General features: G+C 35.0%; 1 protein-coding gene across 2 annotated transcripts; it reads right to left on the bottom strand.

The window, feature by feature from the left end:
• Positions 1–275: 275 nt before the first annotated feature.
• Positions 276–4790, bottom strand: LOC106371580 (cell division cycle 20.2, cofactor of APC complex-like). 2 transcript variants are annotated; one of them, XM_048754463.1, is made up of 4 exons: positions 3274–4790; positions 1661–3110; positions 1103–1199; positions 276–935 (listed from the first exon to the last, which is right to left on the bottom strand). In XM_048754463.1, exon 1 carries the CDS (start codon positions 4628–4630, stop codon positions 3311–3313), a length of 1320 nt encoding a protein of 439 aa, XP_048610420.1. In that variant the 5' UTR covers positions 4631–4790; the 3' UTR covers positions 276–935; positions 1103–1199; positions 1661–3110; positions 3274–3310. The 2 variants fall into 2 exon arrangements, with proteins under 2 accessions (XP_048610420.1, XP_048610423.1); XM_048754466.1 differs by having other exon boundaries at positions 276–928.
• Positions 4791–15995: the final 11205 nt, after the last annotated feature.

The raw sequence follows: 15995 nt of genomic DNA, 5'->3' as shown, positions 1-15995 counted from the left end.
TTGTTCCATCTCAAATTTAACGAAGAATAATTTTGTTTTTTATTTTTCTACAAATAAAAAATGGTAGGGTATGAAAAGAAAAAAATTATTCCTTGTGAATGATGATATTTTTTATGAACGTTAGAGAATGCATTATTCCTCGTCGTTTCCTAGTCACTATTCATACCCTTTAATATTTAAACGTTTTCAGTTTATTCATTAAATTTTTAATGGTAAAATATCATATATCCTTGAATCCAAGAACATGGTCCGGTCCGATCTACCTAACCAAACAATGCAAGGCAAATTCCTTAATTTTGAGTGACCATGGGTTATTTCAATTGATCCCTTTGTATTGAACTAAATACAAATAGATCAAGACGAATATTTTCCCAAATGTTGGAACCAACACTCATTTTTCCCACTGACCTTTACAGTGAGTTTCTTCTATAAACTCTTTTTTCTTAAAAAGAAACTCTTTCTTTCAGGACACTCTCCAAGATATAACAAAGGGATGTACTCAAGTCTAGAGTAGAGAAAACGTTTGCATTTCCAGAAGGAAGTAAATAACACGTAACAATAAGTAAAATATTCTACATATTTCAAAGTGTTTTTTTATAAATCACTTACGGATTTTCCGTATTCATATGCTTGGTCCAAGAGGTAAGAGTACTCCAAGTCTTCGAAACACTTTTGTAGAGATGATATTGGTTCATTGAAATAAACAGGAAGACAAACTCGTGAGAGATCCTTTCCAACGTTGTCCTTAATCATAGACCAGAGACTAACACCTTTCTCTTTCTCTGCTGGATCAGGAAGCCTTGTTCGTCTTTTGAAATGCATGTTCTCGGAACCAGCATCAGGTTCGCTAAAACACTCAATAGTGTCATGGAAGGAAGGCTCATCTTCCTCGGAGATATCCTCAAACACATCAGATGAAGCACTTGTACTGCATTCTAGAAACTAAACAATGTCAAGCAAAACAACACAATACAAGAACCTCTAGAATTGCTGAAGAAGGGAGCACTAAGGAAGCAGATTATCGTAACAAACATTACTATTATATTATGTGGTTAAAGAGATCTTAGAGAACAGAAAGGCAATTAAGCAGCAGGGTGTGTACCACTATATTTTCCACTTCTTAAGCTGGAATAGTTATGATTTGGTAACTGGTAGACACTTTCATGGATCCCTGAGGCTTCAGCTTCAAGGTTAACCATCTGTAAACAAAGAAACTCCGACTTCAGAATTGCCAGCATGGATATAACCGTATACATGTGAAATAAAGCATCTTTACTAAATTTTGAAAGGCAGTGGGAGATCTTTCCAAGATTCACAGATATCATCACATGACCATAAAGTTTTTGATACATGATACATGATACTTGGCATAGATTTATGAAGTTCAGAAATTATCAACTCAGTGGAAAACATATCCTGATGAAGGGCGATGAGAGAATGTAAACCTAACATTCAAATAACTTTTCAAACAGTAAAATACATGACAAAAATGCACCTAGCATGTTTGTGGATATGCTCAGGTGTGACCAATGCAAATGTGCCGTAAAGGATGTTAAATAGTATGGTATTTAGTGAAGGGGAACAATGTGCAAGACTAACATTGAACAACTCAACCAAACCAAAACAATCATAAAGGAAAATCAAGTATCCAGCATTTTACCTCTAGTTGCTTGAGTGCATCAAGTAACTTTGTACGTTCTTCGTGGAGAAGTTTAATTTGTTCTTGAACTTCGGAGAACTCTGAATCCACGATCTCTTCACACTCTTTTACGAAATTCTCGTTTATTCCGTTTTCACGCAACCGTTTCTTTAGCCTCTCAGTAGATATGGATAAATCCTTTGGTGATACGAAGGAAAAATCCCCACTAATTGACCGAAGAGGTAAGATACGTCTGGTAGATGCTAAAGCTTGGGTCTTGGTGGAGGGCCTCCGGTCCAATAAGATTTTTTAAGTTTAACGTTTTGCCATTCATTTCGAAAAAAAACAACATACAATTTTATTTAAAACGACAAGTAGTTTGTCTAAAAATTAAAAACGTCATGCGTTTTATCCTCTCGGAAGTTTTAAACGAGATAAGAGAGAGTCTTGGGAATAAGTTTTACAACTCAACTTCCCTCGATCTCCGCGAGATTCTCGCCCACGTGCAGAAGCTGTTGCGGAAAGTGGGTCTTCTCCTTCTCTTTAAATATCGACTCTCCTCCTTCTTCATTTCTAATATTTTCTTCACATCGAAACCGACAGCAAAAATTCCTTATCGTAAGTCATAAATGCGAGAGTGTTTCGTAGAGTTTAAAGTTCGATAGGGCGATCACGAGTGAAGCGTGATTCGTCTGCCATGGCTGTATCCTGGGACTCCATATTTGTACAGTCCCGTCTCACTAACGGAGCGAATATTTAAAGTTAAGGAAAGAGATTATATCTGGACTCCATGTCCGTTTGCGAATACGATTTCTTATTGTTCTTGTATTCAATTTTTACAATCGTCTATTTTCCTTAACGTCACTTTTATTATATCGTTTATGTGAGTCCGGTTTTCCGGCTTCTACAGTATCAAGTTTAGGTAGTGATTGTTTCCAAGATTATAAGATATTAGGTATTATCAGTGCCATGCATTCACATAATCTAATTTCTTAAAACAAATTATTAGAATAGGTGTGATATGCATACACATATTAGGCTTTGTCGGTTCTTTCTCCGGAAACTGAGAAGGTTTTGGTTTTTGTTTATTGGATGATCAATGGTGAATCCTTTGGGATTCTTTTTATTGACCTTTTTGTATATCATGTAGCTTTGACTGTGGCATTTCTGAGCTTTCCGCAACAACAACAAATAATTTTTCAAAAGTAGGCTATACTGCTTGTTGATACTTTACCATTCCGCTCTGCCTCCTTTGCCTGTTTTTGGAAACTGTTGCATTGCATCTGGAGTCATTTGTAGACGGTAACTTTATGTGATTTGAGAATATGTCACTCGAATTTGTAGTGATTTGTCCTTAGTAGGTTAGCGTGAAATCGTTTCTTGAGAGGCTAATTCGCCTGGAAGTTTACTATATACAATATAGTGGACAACTTTTATCTCTGTATGATTGTCGTTCCTTTTATTCAAAGCACTATATTTTTCCATACAGTAACCAAAGTTTGATCTCGAACAAATAAGGAAGCGAGGTTAAACGATATGGACAACTGAAACATATGTTTGACTCAACAACTTTGATTAGAAAAGTTTACTTGGAAATACAAGAAAGAATAAAAAAAAAAAATTGAAGGAGATACCTTCTGTAACGATTAATGGCTTGTTGTTATGACAGTTTCAACGGATACGAGGCACGGGAGAAAATGGCTCATGGGCTGCTTTCTGATCAGGTTTTTTGGCAGTGTCTGGCATTCCAAAAACATCCCAAAACCTCAAACTCTCGTCTCCTGCAGCTGAAGCAACGGTAGAGCCATCAGGACTCTGTGTCATATACAGAACTCTTGATGTATGGCCAGTGAGCTCAGCCATTTTCACCAAGGATGGGTACTTCCAAAGTGCAAGGTGGTTCTGAGAAAACCCATGTGAGCTAAGCAACTCTCTGTCATTCTTGCTCCACAACAAATCACACACTTGGGATCCTGTGTCTACAGAGTTCAAGCAAGCTCCGGTGTGAGTGTTCCAGAACTTGATCGCCCCATCTGTTCCACCACCACCAGTTGCAAGCAAATTCGATTGGAAGGGGCACCAAGCAAGAGCTTTCACGGCAGAAGTATGTTCCTCAAGCCTGTGCAGCCATCTCGAAGACGCAGAAGAGCGATCCCATACGTGAACCACATTATCGTTGCCACCACTAGCAAGCTGCATTCCAGAACCTGACCACTTGAGTCCACAAATCTCTCCAGTGTGACCTCTGTAAGTTCCCACAACATGCGACCTGATCCTGACATCGTTGTTGATAATCTTCCCGTCCATTCCTCCGGTTGTGAGGATGTGATTGTTCCATGCAAGTGATCCTACTCTAGAGTGGTGGACACCGTTCAAAGTTCTTATCTTGCGGATGGATGAAGAATCCCAAAGCTGGACTTGAGAGTTGTTGAGGCCAAGTGCAACGTGGGAACCATCAGGTGCCCAGCTTATGCTTGTGATGGGTCCTTGGTCTTCCTCAATGGTCACGAACTCGGATACAGAGCCGGTAGAAGCATCCCAGAGGCAAAGAGTGTGGCCCAAGGCAATAGCTAAGACGTTACGAGAACCCCAGTCAAGCAAGTTGAGGTAGAAGTCGTCAAGAATGTTAGGAGCATCCAAGACTTTGCTACAAGACTGAGGAATGCGTCGGCGGCGAGGCTTTAGAGGTTGTTGGTGAAGAGAAGCAGAGTGATAATGAGAGTGGAGAGGAGGTTGAGGTTTGTTCCTGAAGGCGAGAATACGGGTGCGGTTGAGACCGAGCGTTTCCGCCAGACGCTTCCTGTAAGCCTCTTTGGAGGGTGAAAGCTCCCGCGCTTCTTTTTTTTTGCCGTCTCTTGCTTCGATTAGGGCTTCGGTGAGGGCGTGATGAGCAAAGTCGAAATCCATAGCTGATCTGTTCGGTATGAATCTGTCCAGATTTTCCTTGGGAATCTTCCGACCATGTTCCTTCCAGTTCATACCTGCATTCATTATTACCAAACACACAACACAATACCGATCGACGATAAAAAAACTGATTAACCAAAACCTTAAAAACCGCTTAACAAAGGCAAGAAACGGACAACACAACAGAGAGAACAGAGCAAGCGAACGAGCAGGAGAGAGAGAGAAGCAACTATGTGAGAAATTGTGTGCGACTATTTCTGCTTCCAATTCTATTATTTATAGACAGCCTTCGATTTTCTTTCCCGAATCTATCTTTCCTTTTTTTTTAATTAGGTTCGGGTAAGACCTAACCTACACACACCTTAGCTTCGGTTATTATTTTCTTTTTTTTACTCGCATCTTAACTTTGACACGTGTACTGATCTTGTCAACGATTAATGACTTTCTGAACTTCGTATTTCTTTTAGTTAAAGTGATTAATGCTTCACTATAAATCCAATTCGTAATATACTAAAATAATTAGGAAAATTTTACCATAACATAACAAAAAACAACATAGTCCTTTTAGTATAATTTTTTCATAATCTTAAAACTAACTCCTGATTAATCAAATTAAACCCAAAACACAATTTAAAAGTTTAATTGAATTTTAAATTTTTATTAAAAAGGAAAAAATGTTTTAAAAACGTTAAAAATTTAAAAGTTTATCTTTTATTAAGAAGTTTAATAAAACTAAAAAATTTACAAACGTTTTAATTTTTTTTATAAAAATAAGACATTGTAAGACATTTTTTATAAATTTTATTTAACGTTTTTATCAAATAACTTTTATACACTTTTATTTTTATAAAGTTTACAATGTTAATTTTTATTAAAAACGTTTTACAAAATTTATTTTTTATTTTTTAACAAATATTTTTAAAACGTTAAAGTTAAAAATTTTAATTTTATTATACAGTTTAATTAAAAGTATTAAACTTTTTTAAAAAAAGCCATTTGAATATTGTCTAGATTTTACATTCATAGAATTTTAAAATACCTCATAAAAGTAGAAATTGTATTCGTAAAAAAATATCTAACTTTACAATTATTAGAATTTCCATTCCCAATATTTATGAGTTTAATTAAAAGTAGATGGTTTGTTCTAGAAAAATAGATGAACTTGTTTAATCTGGAATTCAATTTCTATTAACCCCTTTTCTGTAGAAGACGAAATTTACTTTTAGTAGATTGTAATTAAAATTTTGTTTATCAATTTTTTCAACAAAAAAAAAACAATTACCAGTTTGTGCATATGGGTGTTTTATCAAGAGATAATTGGCGTCCATATACCCAGAGACAAACATAATTTGCATTCTACCATGATGGCGACTAAAATAATTTCGTTTACAATTTTACCCCTCTAGCCTATAACTCGATTCATGTGAACTGTATGGTCAGTGTCAGTCTAGGGGTCAGAAAATCATGTTTTTATCCAGCAAATAAACCAATTGATTTAACTCTTCTATTTTTTCTGAAAAAACGTAAACATTATGCAAATAAATCATGTTAGTAATTCAAAAATATGTTTGTTTATTAGTCTCGATTCTATTATACATTTTTTCATACATGGTTTGTTACTTAATAAATTGGTAGATATATGATTTGCGAGTTGATACATTTTTTGATAAATTGTTTGTTATCTAATAAATTATTTTGTTACATGGTACATAGACTTGTTGTTATCTGATAAAATATTTGTTACCTGGTATATGTTATGTTACCTGCTACATAGACTTCTTATTATCTGATAAAATTTTTGTTATCTGGTATATGCTATGTTACCTGATATATAATTTGGTATAAAAAAATTGATAGATTGTTTATTACTCGGTACATGTTATGGTAGCTGATATATAATTTGTTATCTGATACATGTTATGTTAGATCATATATAAACATAGTTGAAACATTTACGTGTTGTCGTTGTTGTTAGACAGTTTGGAAGATCCTCCAAATATATTCTTTTTTCATATGCTCGTAATTTTTCTAAATTGAGATTAATAAATTGAATGTGAAAGTATAGGATGAAAGAGAATGTGAAAGTATAGGATGAAAGAGAATACAAGAAGAAAGAGAGTGTAAGAATATGTAAGAGGAAAGAAAGTGTAAGAATGTGTAAGAGGAAAGAGAGTGTAAGATTGTGTAAGAATTTGTAAGAGGAAAGAGAGTGTGAAGAAGGGTATTTTTGGAAATTCAAGGTAAGAAATGTAGAGCAATTTATACATATGTCAAATCATGTATAGATTGCTAATTTTGACACCATTTATGTATATTGAGCTAATTCTCTCTTTTATCAATTGTTTTTATTTTTTATAATGTTTTGATTTATAAAACTATTTATTTCATTAGGTTTTAGAAATGGAAAGAGTAAAAAAGACAAAAAAAAATGGATAAAAAAGTTTTATACCAAAGAGACAACTATGCTGTTTTTTGTTTCTTTTAGACAAATTCCCAATTAATTATTGGTTAAGTTAAACACCATCACATGACCCACAGGAGGGGCGGAGCGGAGGAGGGTCTGTGAATGCGGTAGTCGGTAAATCTCTTGAAGACTCAGCTTTCAAAATGACAGTCGGTTTTATTGATACTAGGTGCGGAGCCCCGCGCAAGCGCTGGATTGTTGACAATGATTTATGTGATTTCCTATCAATCGGTGAGAGAGAAACGGTTCCTTAGACGTCAAGTTAATAGGGTTGCATGAAATGTTGGCGTTGCAGTAAGAAATGTCGTGAAATTACACGAACTTTTGAAACAGTTATGCAGTGTGTGTCGTGATCATGCCCATTCTGGAGGGTGAGAATATGTTGCTGTGATGGATCCCTTAAAGGGGAGATATAAGTTAGCGGGTTTTATTTTTTAGTACATGGTACATTTTTGCTTGAATTATTGGTTTTTACTTATAGTTGACTAAATGATGAGGTAAGAGTCTGCCTTATTGTAGATTTCAGTTTAATTGTAATGTACGTTTGTGTGCCATTTTTTGTGTGTTTTTATTTAGTAATTTCCAGATTTTTATTTTGGTTGACTAATTGAAAGTGTATATTCACTATGTTTATATATGATCATATAAGATCTTTATGTGTAGTTATTTTAATATCTATATTTTTGTAAATGCATGTAATTAAAAAGACTGAGCGTCTAGGCGACGTATATCTCAATTCGGCATTTGTAGTTTGGTTAAGGTTCAATCTGTATATGTGCTGCTTTGTTTTTTTTTGTTATCTAGCATACTAAATATTTTGTAACCGGCACTTTTTATATTAAATCTTTAAAACTGTTCTCCTCATGGAATTAGTTAGCCGTAAATGGCAAAAAAACCTGGAAATTTGAAAAAAAAATATAAGAGTCTTGAAATAGGAAATGCAAAGTAAGTCCTGATTTACAAACTTGGGTTAACAATTAACAGCTTTGTAACTTCAATCGCGGGGGGGGGGGGGGGGGGGGGGGAGGGGTTTACGGCAACCCTCTTTGCCTTCAACACCGGATGGATATGGTTCATTGGCTTTACCCCCAACCTTGTAGGTGACAGATGCGGATGGTTCGCCACCTTTATCAACGTAGAGTTTATAGTTCGATAGGGCAATCACGAGTGAAGCGTGATTCGTCTGCCAAAGTTGTATCATGGGACTCCATATTCGTATAGTCCCGTCTTAGTAACGGAGCAATTATTTAGAGTAATGGAAAGATATTATATCTTGACTCTATGTCCGTTTGCGAATACGATTTCTTATCGTTCTTGTATTTGTTTTTTACAATCGTCTATTTTCCTTAACATCGCTTTTATTATGTCGTTTATGTCAGTCCGGTTTTCTAGCTTCTACAATCTTAACTTTAATTTCACTTTCAATCTAAAGCGTTAATCCGGTTGAAACGATTTATAAAACGGTGTTTCAAACCGTGTTTGCGATTTTCTTTCTAGCACCTCCGCGAAACGTTGTTACTTATCTCATAACGGTTTGCGTTTTGCTCTGTAGCACTACCAAAAAACGTTTATTGATATACGATTCACATAAACCTTTTCTGGTTTTATTGAAACGATGTTTTTGATTTGCTATATGCTTATCCGCGAAACGTTTCTTTGTTCTTCTGTAAACGTGTTTGTGATTTGCTTTATAGCACTTCCCCAAAACGTTACTTATTTATTTCATAGCACTCTGCGGATTCTTTTCTAGCATTATCTCAAAACATTTTTGATACATTCTTAAAACGTTATTAAAATGGTTTGTTTCCACGAATGCTTATAAAGCGAGTTTGTGAAACAATCCAAAAGTCTACACAAAACGGTTTCTGCGAACGTTTTTCTAAGCGAGTTTGCAAAACGTTTTTCCAGACTGACATCAATATGATTTGGTTCAAACACCAAAAATGACCATTGATTTTAAACTATTATTTTCTTTAAAATAATATGTTATTTGTTGTTTGGAGTATTAATCCATTTTCATGTTTCTCTACAGAAAAATGACAAACGATAACAACACCCCCGTTGACACCACCAATGTCCCTCAGAGTCCACTCAACGTTGCAGCAATTGATGCAACTATGACAACCGCTGGAGCCAACAAAACATCAACCGCTGCAGCAACAACAACAACTACCCTTCCAGTGGGCAATGCTGCTGATGAAACCACGCACCGTAGCCTATTCGGTGTTGGTATTTATCAGACAGGTTCAGTTTCAGGAACCACAAGTTGTCCGGTGGTAGTTCAAACTCCTCCATCTGTACCTAGCGTGTTCACTCAAGGATTGATGCCAGACAAGTTTGATGGCAAAGGCTTCAAAACGTGGCAGAAGAAGATGTTGTTCTTCCTCACAACACTGAAGCTGGAAAAATTCATCCAGAAGGACAAGCCACTTGTCCCTTACGGGATTGATGATGTGCACAGTCTCGCAAGTGTTGACATATGTGTGCATTCTGATTTTTTCTGCAAAAGATACAACTTGGGCCGCCTCATTGACCCATTGTACCGAGTCTACTGTGAGATTCCCATTGCGAAAGAGCTGTGGAGATCCCTGGACAGGAAGTACAGACGTGAGGAAGCTGGCTGCCAGAAATATGTGATTGCAAAGTTCCATGACTTCAAAATGGTGGATTCAAAACCCATCATTGATCAGGTGGAAGCGTTTTAGGTCATCTGCCATGAAATCACTGCTGAAGGAATGTCCACCTGCTAGACATTCACAACTCTTAGCTTCATTGAAAAGCTTCCTCCAAGCTATGCGGATTTCAAGAGCTACTTGAAGCACCAGAAGAAGAAGATGGGGCTCGAGGAGCTCGTCATGAGGCTTCAGATGGAATCCAGAAACCGAACTGCTGAAAAGGTCACTGCTAAGGAGCATAGTGTCAACATGGCTGAGCACAAAGGCAAAGGAAATGCACACACCCATTCTCCTGCTAAGCCTTCCAAAACTGCTGCAGCCCTGAAGGCTTCTGGAAAAAACTTCAAGAACAAAGGCATTGAAATCAATGCGAATATGGAGAAATTCAAGGGGAAGTGTCACTACTGCCACAAAGTGGGACACAAGACTGCTGAGTATCGCAGCAAGATCAGAAATGAGAAGCATCAAGCAAATCTCACTGAGGAGGATCTCGTTGCAATGGTTACTGACGCCAACATGTTAGAAGGCAACAACCCAAAGGAATGGTGGTATGACACATGAGAGACCACCCACATTTGCACTGATAGGGCAATGTTCAGCACTTATCAGAAAAGCAAGACTCAGGAGAAGCTGTTCATGGAGAACATTGCAGTCTCCAAGATTGAAGGCCGAGGCAATGTGGTTCTGAAGATGACATCTGGACGTGAAGCCATTCTGACGAATGTGAAGCATGTGCCTGACATGAGGAAGAACTTGATCTCGGGAACCTTGCTCAGTAAGAATGGATTCGCCACAAGTCTTGAGGCGGATAAGCTCATGATTAAAAATAATGGGATGTATTTGGAAATGAGTATGTTAAGGATGGACTTGTTAAGATGAATGTAATGACAGTCCCTCCGAAGTTGTAGCTCCAAAAGTTTCCATGAATAAGAAAGAGCCAGTTGCTTATTTGGTTGAATCTTTTAATATATGGCATGAAAGATTATGCCATGTAAACTACAAATCTATACAAAGATTAATGGATTTAAATCTAATTCCTAAATGCAAAACAATTAAACAAAAATGTGAAGTATGCATACAAGCTAAGCTCACAAAAATGACATCACCTCATGTTGAAATAACTAATAAACCTCTAGATTTAATTCACACTGATTTATGTGATTTAAAATACATACAAACTAGATGTGGTAAAAAGTACTATGTAATCTTCATAGATGACTGCACAAAATATTGTTATGTATATTTACTACATAGCAAAGATGAAACCTTTGAAAAATTCAAAGAATTTAAACTCGAGGTCGAAAATCAGCTTAAAAAACTATTAAAGTAATTAGAAGCGACAAAGGAGGCGAGTATGATGGTCCATTTAATGCATTTTGTAAATAACATGGAATAATCTATCAAACTACATCTCCTAACTCACCAGAATCTAATGGGGTTGCTGAACGCAAAAATCAAACTCTAAAAGAGATGATGAATGCAATGTTGCAGGAATCTAGGTTACCCCAGAACATGTGGGGGGGGGGGCGTTGCTTACCACTAATTATATCCTCAACAAAATTCTACACAAAGTAACTGGCAAAACTCCATATGAATTATAGAAAGGCAATTTACCTTTGTATAAATACCTTAAAGAGTGGGGGTGCTTGGCCAAAGTTGCGGTACCACCACCAAAAAGGATCACTATTGGACCTAAAACTGTGGATTGCATCTTCATCGAATATGCACATAATAGTAGTGCATATCAATTTCTGGTACATAAATCTGAAATATCAGACATTCATGTCAATACAGTTATGGAATCAAGAAATGCATCTTTCTTCGAAAATATTTTTCCATGTAAGAAAAAACAATGTTCAAAACGAACTTGAGAAGAAAGAGACAACGTACAAAGACTCAGAACCTGAAACAAATGTCGAGATTTCTATAAATGATATTTCAGAAAATGAAGAAAAAGATGAACTTCGAAGGAGCAAAAGAGCTCGAAAGGAAAAAAATTTTGGTAAAGATTTCCTAATGGCATTTTTAGTAGAAAATGTTCCAAAAATTTTGGCAGAAGCCATGATTTCACCTGAAGCTCCATTTTGGAACGAAGCTGTCAAAAGTGAATTTGATTCTATCATGCAAAATTATACATGGTACATACCAAATTTATCACCTGGCTGCAAAGCATTAGAAAATAGATGGATAATGACACGAAAACCTGGTGGAAAATATAAATCTAGGCTTGTAGTTCAAGGATTCCAACAAAATGGAGGCTGACTATTTTGATACATATTCTCCAGTAACAGAATAACATCAATAAGACTAATGATAGCAATCATAGCCTTAAGAGACCTAGAAATCCAACAAATGGATGTAAAAACCGCTTTTCTAAATGGTGATTTAGAAGAGGAAATTTACATGAAACAACCTGAGGGTTTTGTCGTTCCTGGACAGGAAGACAAAGTATGCCGACTTGTTAAGTCACTTTAAGGGCTAAAACAAGCTCCTAAACAATGACACGAAAAATTTGACAATACAATGATGTCAAATGGTTTCAAAATAAATGAATGTGACAAATGCATATACTACAAAACTACCAAAAATGCGTACATTTTGCTATGTTTATATGTAGATGATATGCTCATTAATGGAATCTATAAATACATTATCAATCAAACAAAGAACATGCTCAAAGGAAAATTTGAGATGAAAGACTTGGGATTAGTAGATGTAATTCTCGGGGTTAAAGTCACAAGAAATTCAAACAGAATTATCTTAACCCAATTTCATTATGCTCAAACAATATTAGAGAGATTTAAAAATTACTCTAATAGTACGGCAAAAACTCCGTTAGATCCCCAAATGCACTTGACAAAGAATTCAGGTAAAGCGGTTTCACAAAACGAGTATGCACGTGTGATCGGAAGTCTCATGTACTTGACTAATTGTACAAGACCAGATCTAGCGCATGCTGTAAACGTACTTAGTCGAAATACAAGTAATCCAGATCATACACACTGGAAAACTATAACGAGAGTACTCAATTATTTTCGCTACACCAAAGATTTTAGGTTTCACTTTGGTAAAGAACCAACAGTTTTAGAAGGATACTGTGATGCTAACTGGATATCAGATTCTAAAAACTCAAAATCCACAAGTGGATATGTCTTTGCACTAGGAGGAGCAGCAATATCATGGAAATCTACCAAACAAACAGTGTTAGCCAGATCTACCATGGAATCTGAGTTCATAGCCTTAGACAAAGCAGCAGAAGAAGCTGAATGACTTAGAATTTTTTTGGAAGATATTCCTATGTGGGAGAAACCTGTGCTAGCTATACGCATACATTGTGATAGTCAATCAACTATAGCTCGGGCTCAAAGTAATCTCTACAATGGTAAATCTCGTCACATCAGAAGACGACATAAAACCATTAGACAACTTATCTCAACTAGTGTAATCACAATAGACTACACTAAATCGGCTGACAACCTAGCGGATCCATTTACTAAAGGTTTTCCACGAGTTGTTGTTGCTAAATCATCAAAAGGAATGGGTTTAAAGCCTATAAAGAACGAGGATGCTTGATTGCAACCCTACCAATCATGACTGGAGATCCCAAGACGTAGGTTCAAAAGGAAAACAAAATCAAACAAAATCTAACCAAAGCACTTGAGACAAAGTAGTCTCTTCCCAGCTCCTAAGATGATAAAAGTGCTAACAAATGTAAGAAGGATACGCATAAGCTTTTAATGATTCCATAGCTTCTAAAGCGAAGTATTACTCAATAGTTTTCATGGTCAATCACCTAATGAGTGTGAAATGGGGCCGTTTCTAGGAGAATGAATGCAATGTGATATTCTCTAAGTTCACTCATGAAAACCAGGAATAGTTCATGGCCACAATGAACATAATAGAGAACTAAGTTCTACGAGAAAATGAAGCTGCGTTATGCATGTTGTCTCGGTCTACATAAAACACTGGTTGGTTCAAAACATCATGTTCATCTGGTAAAGTAAACCCGACAGATATTAACTATGAGTGGTTCAAGGCTTAAAAATGCCACCAACTCAAACACATTGATTTTTTCGCAAACACTCTCGATAAGTCCGTTTAATCTAGTCAGGATTAGAATAAGTATAGTTTTTAGAGTCTATCGAGTCTTCATTTAGTCTGCATATGTTTAGAGTCATTTCTATTCATGCGGGGGATTGTTGAGTCAAATATTTAAAGTTCAAGGCTTATAAAAATAATTGTAAATCAGTGAAAAGAAATGGCCCATTAGTGGCCTTATCGATTAAATGAAGAGAAGATTAAGCTTGTCCCACATCGGGGAACAAAAGCTTCTGGGAGTAGTTTATATATGTTCCCATGACATAAGGGTGTAAACGACTCAGAGAGAGAGGGAGGCTCTCCACAAGCGTGTCGCCGCCGTCCTACCGGCTCGGGTCTTGGTGGATGGCCTCCTACCCAATAAGGTTTTTTTTGGACCAAGTTAAGCTCAACGTTCTGCTATTCATTTCGGGAAAAAACAACGTGCAATTTTATTTAAAACGACAAGACCTAACCTAACACACACCTTAGCTTCTTCGATTATGGTTTTCCTTTTTTTTACTCGCATCTTAACTTTGACACGTGTGCTGATCTTGTCAACGATTAATGACTTCATGGCCCTTGTATTTCTTTTAGTAAAAGTGATTAATGCTTCATTATAAATACAATTCGTAACATACTAAAATTAATTTGGAAAATTTTGCCGTAAGAGAACAAAAAACAACAGTTATCTCTTTAGTACAATTTTTTCATAATCTTAAAACTAACTCCTGATTAATCAAATTAAACCCAAAACACAATTTAAAAGTTTAATTGAATTTTAAATTTTTTATTAAAAAGGAAAAACTGTTTTTAAAACGTTAAAAATTTAAAATTTTATTTTTTATTAACAAGTTTAATAAAACTAAAAAATTTACAAACGTTTTAATTTTTTTTTTATAAAAATAAGACATTGTAAGACATTTTTTATAAAGTTTATTTAACGTTTTTATCAAAAAAATTTATAAACTTTTATTTTTATAAACTTTGCAAAGTTTATTTTTATTAAAAATATTTTAAAATTTTTTATTTTTTATTTTTTTACAAACATTTTTAAAACGTTAAAACTAAAAGATTTAATTTTATTATACAGTTTAATTAAAAGTATAAAATTTTGTTAAAAAAGGTTTAGTTAAAAGTTAAATAAAAAAAGAAAAGAATTTTCATAATTTTCACCAAAATAAGGTTTTCTTTTTAATTCTTACGTTGCACTTTCTAAACTACGTAGAACCAAAACAAAAATCTCATAAACAGATTCTACCTCATGTAACCATTTGAATAGTGTCTCGATTTTACATTCATAGAATTTTAAAATACCTCATAAAAGTAGAAATTGCATTCGTAAAAAAATATTTAACTTTACAATTATTAGAATTTGCATTCCCAATATTTAGGAGTTTAATTAAAAGTAGATTGTTTGTTCGAAAAAAATAGATGAAGTTGTTTAATCTCGAATTCAATTTCTACTAAACCATTTTCTGTAGAAGACGAAATTTACTTTTAGTAGAATGTAATTAAAAATTTAATTTAAAACAATTTGCAACAAAAAAAAAACAAATTACTAGTTTGTGCATATGGGTGTTTTTTCAATTGTTTTTATTTTTTATAATGTTTTGATTCATAATCTATTTATTTCATTAGTTTTAGAAATGGAAAGAATAAAAAAGACAAAAAAACGGATAAAAAAAATTTATACCAAAGAGACAACTATGTTGTTTTTTGTTTCGTTTAGACAAACTCCCAATTAATTATTGGTTAAGTTAAACACCATCCCATGTCCCATAGGAGGGGCGGAGAGGAGGAAGGTCTGTGAATGCGGTAGTCGGTAAATCTCTTGAAGACTCTTCTTTCAAAATGACAGTCGGTTTTATTGATACTAGGTGCGGAGCCCCGCGCAAGTGCATGGTTATTGACAATGATTTATGTGATTTCCTATCAATCGGTGAGGTAAGAGGTTTTATTTTTTAGTACATGGTACCTTTTTGCTTGAATTATTTGTTTTTACTTATAGTTGATTAGATGATAAGGTAAGAGTCTGCCTTATTGTAGATTTCAGTTTAATTGTAACGCACGTTTGTGTGCCATTTTTTTGTGTTTTTATTTAGTAATTTCATGATTTTTATTTTGGCTGACTAATTGAAAGTGTATATTCACTATCTTTATATATAATGTTGAATTCATATAAAATGGTTATGTGTAGTTTTTTAACATCTATATTTTCGTAAATGCATGT

Source organism: Brassica napus, chromosome C4 (genome assembly GCF_020379485.1).
Source record: "Brassica napus cultivar Da-Ae chromosome C4, Da-Ae, whole genome shotgun sequence".
NCBI lineage: Eukaryota > Viridiplantae > Streptophyta > Magnoliopsida > Brassicales > Brassicaceae > Brassica > Brassica napus.
This window is presented reverse-complemented; position numbering and strand designations above follow the sequence as displayed.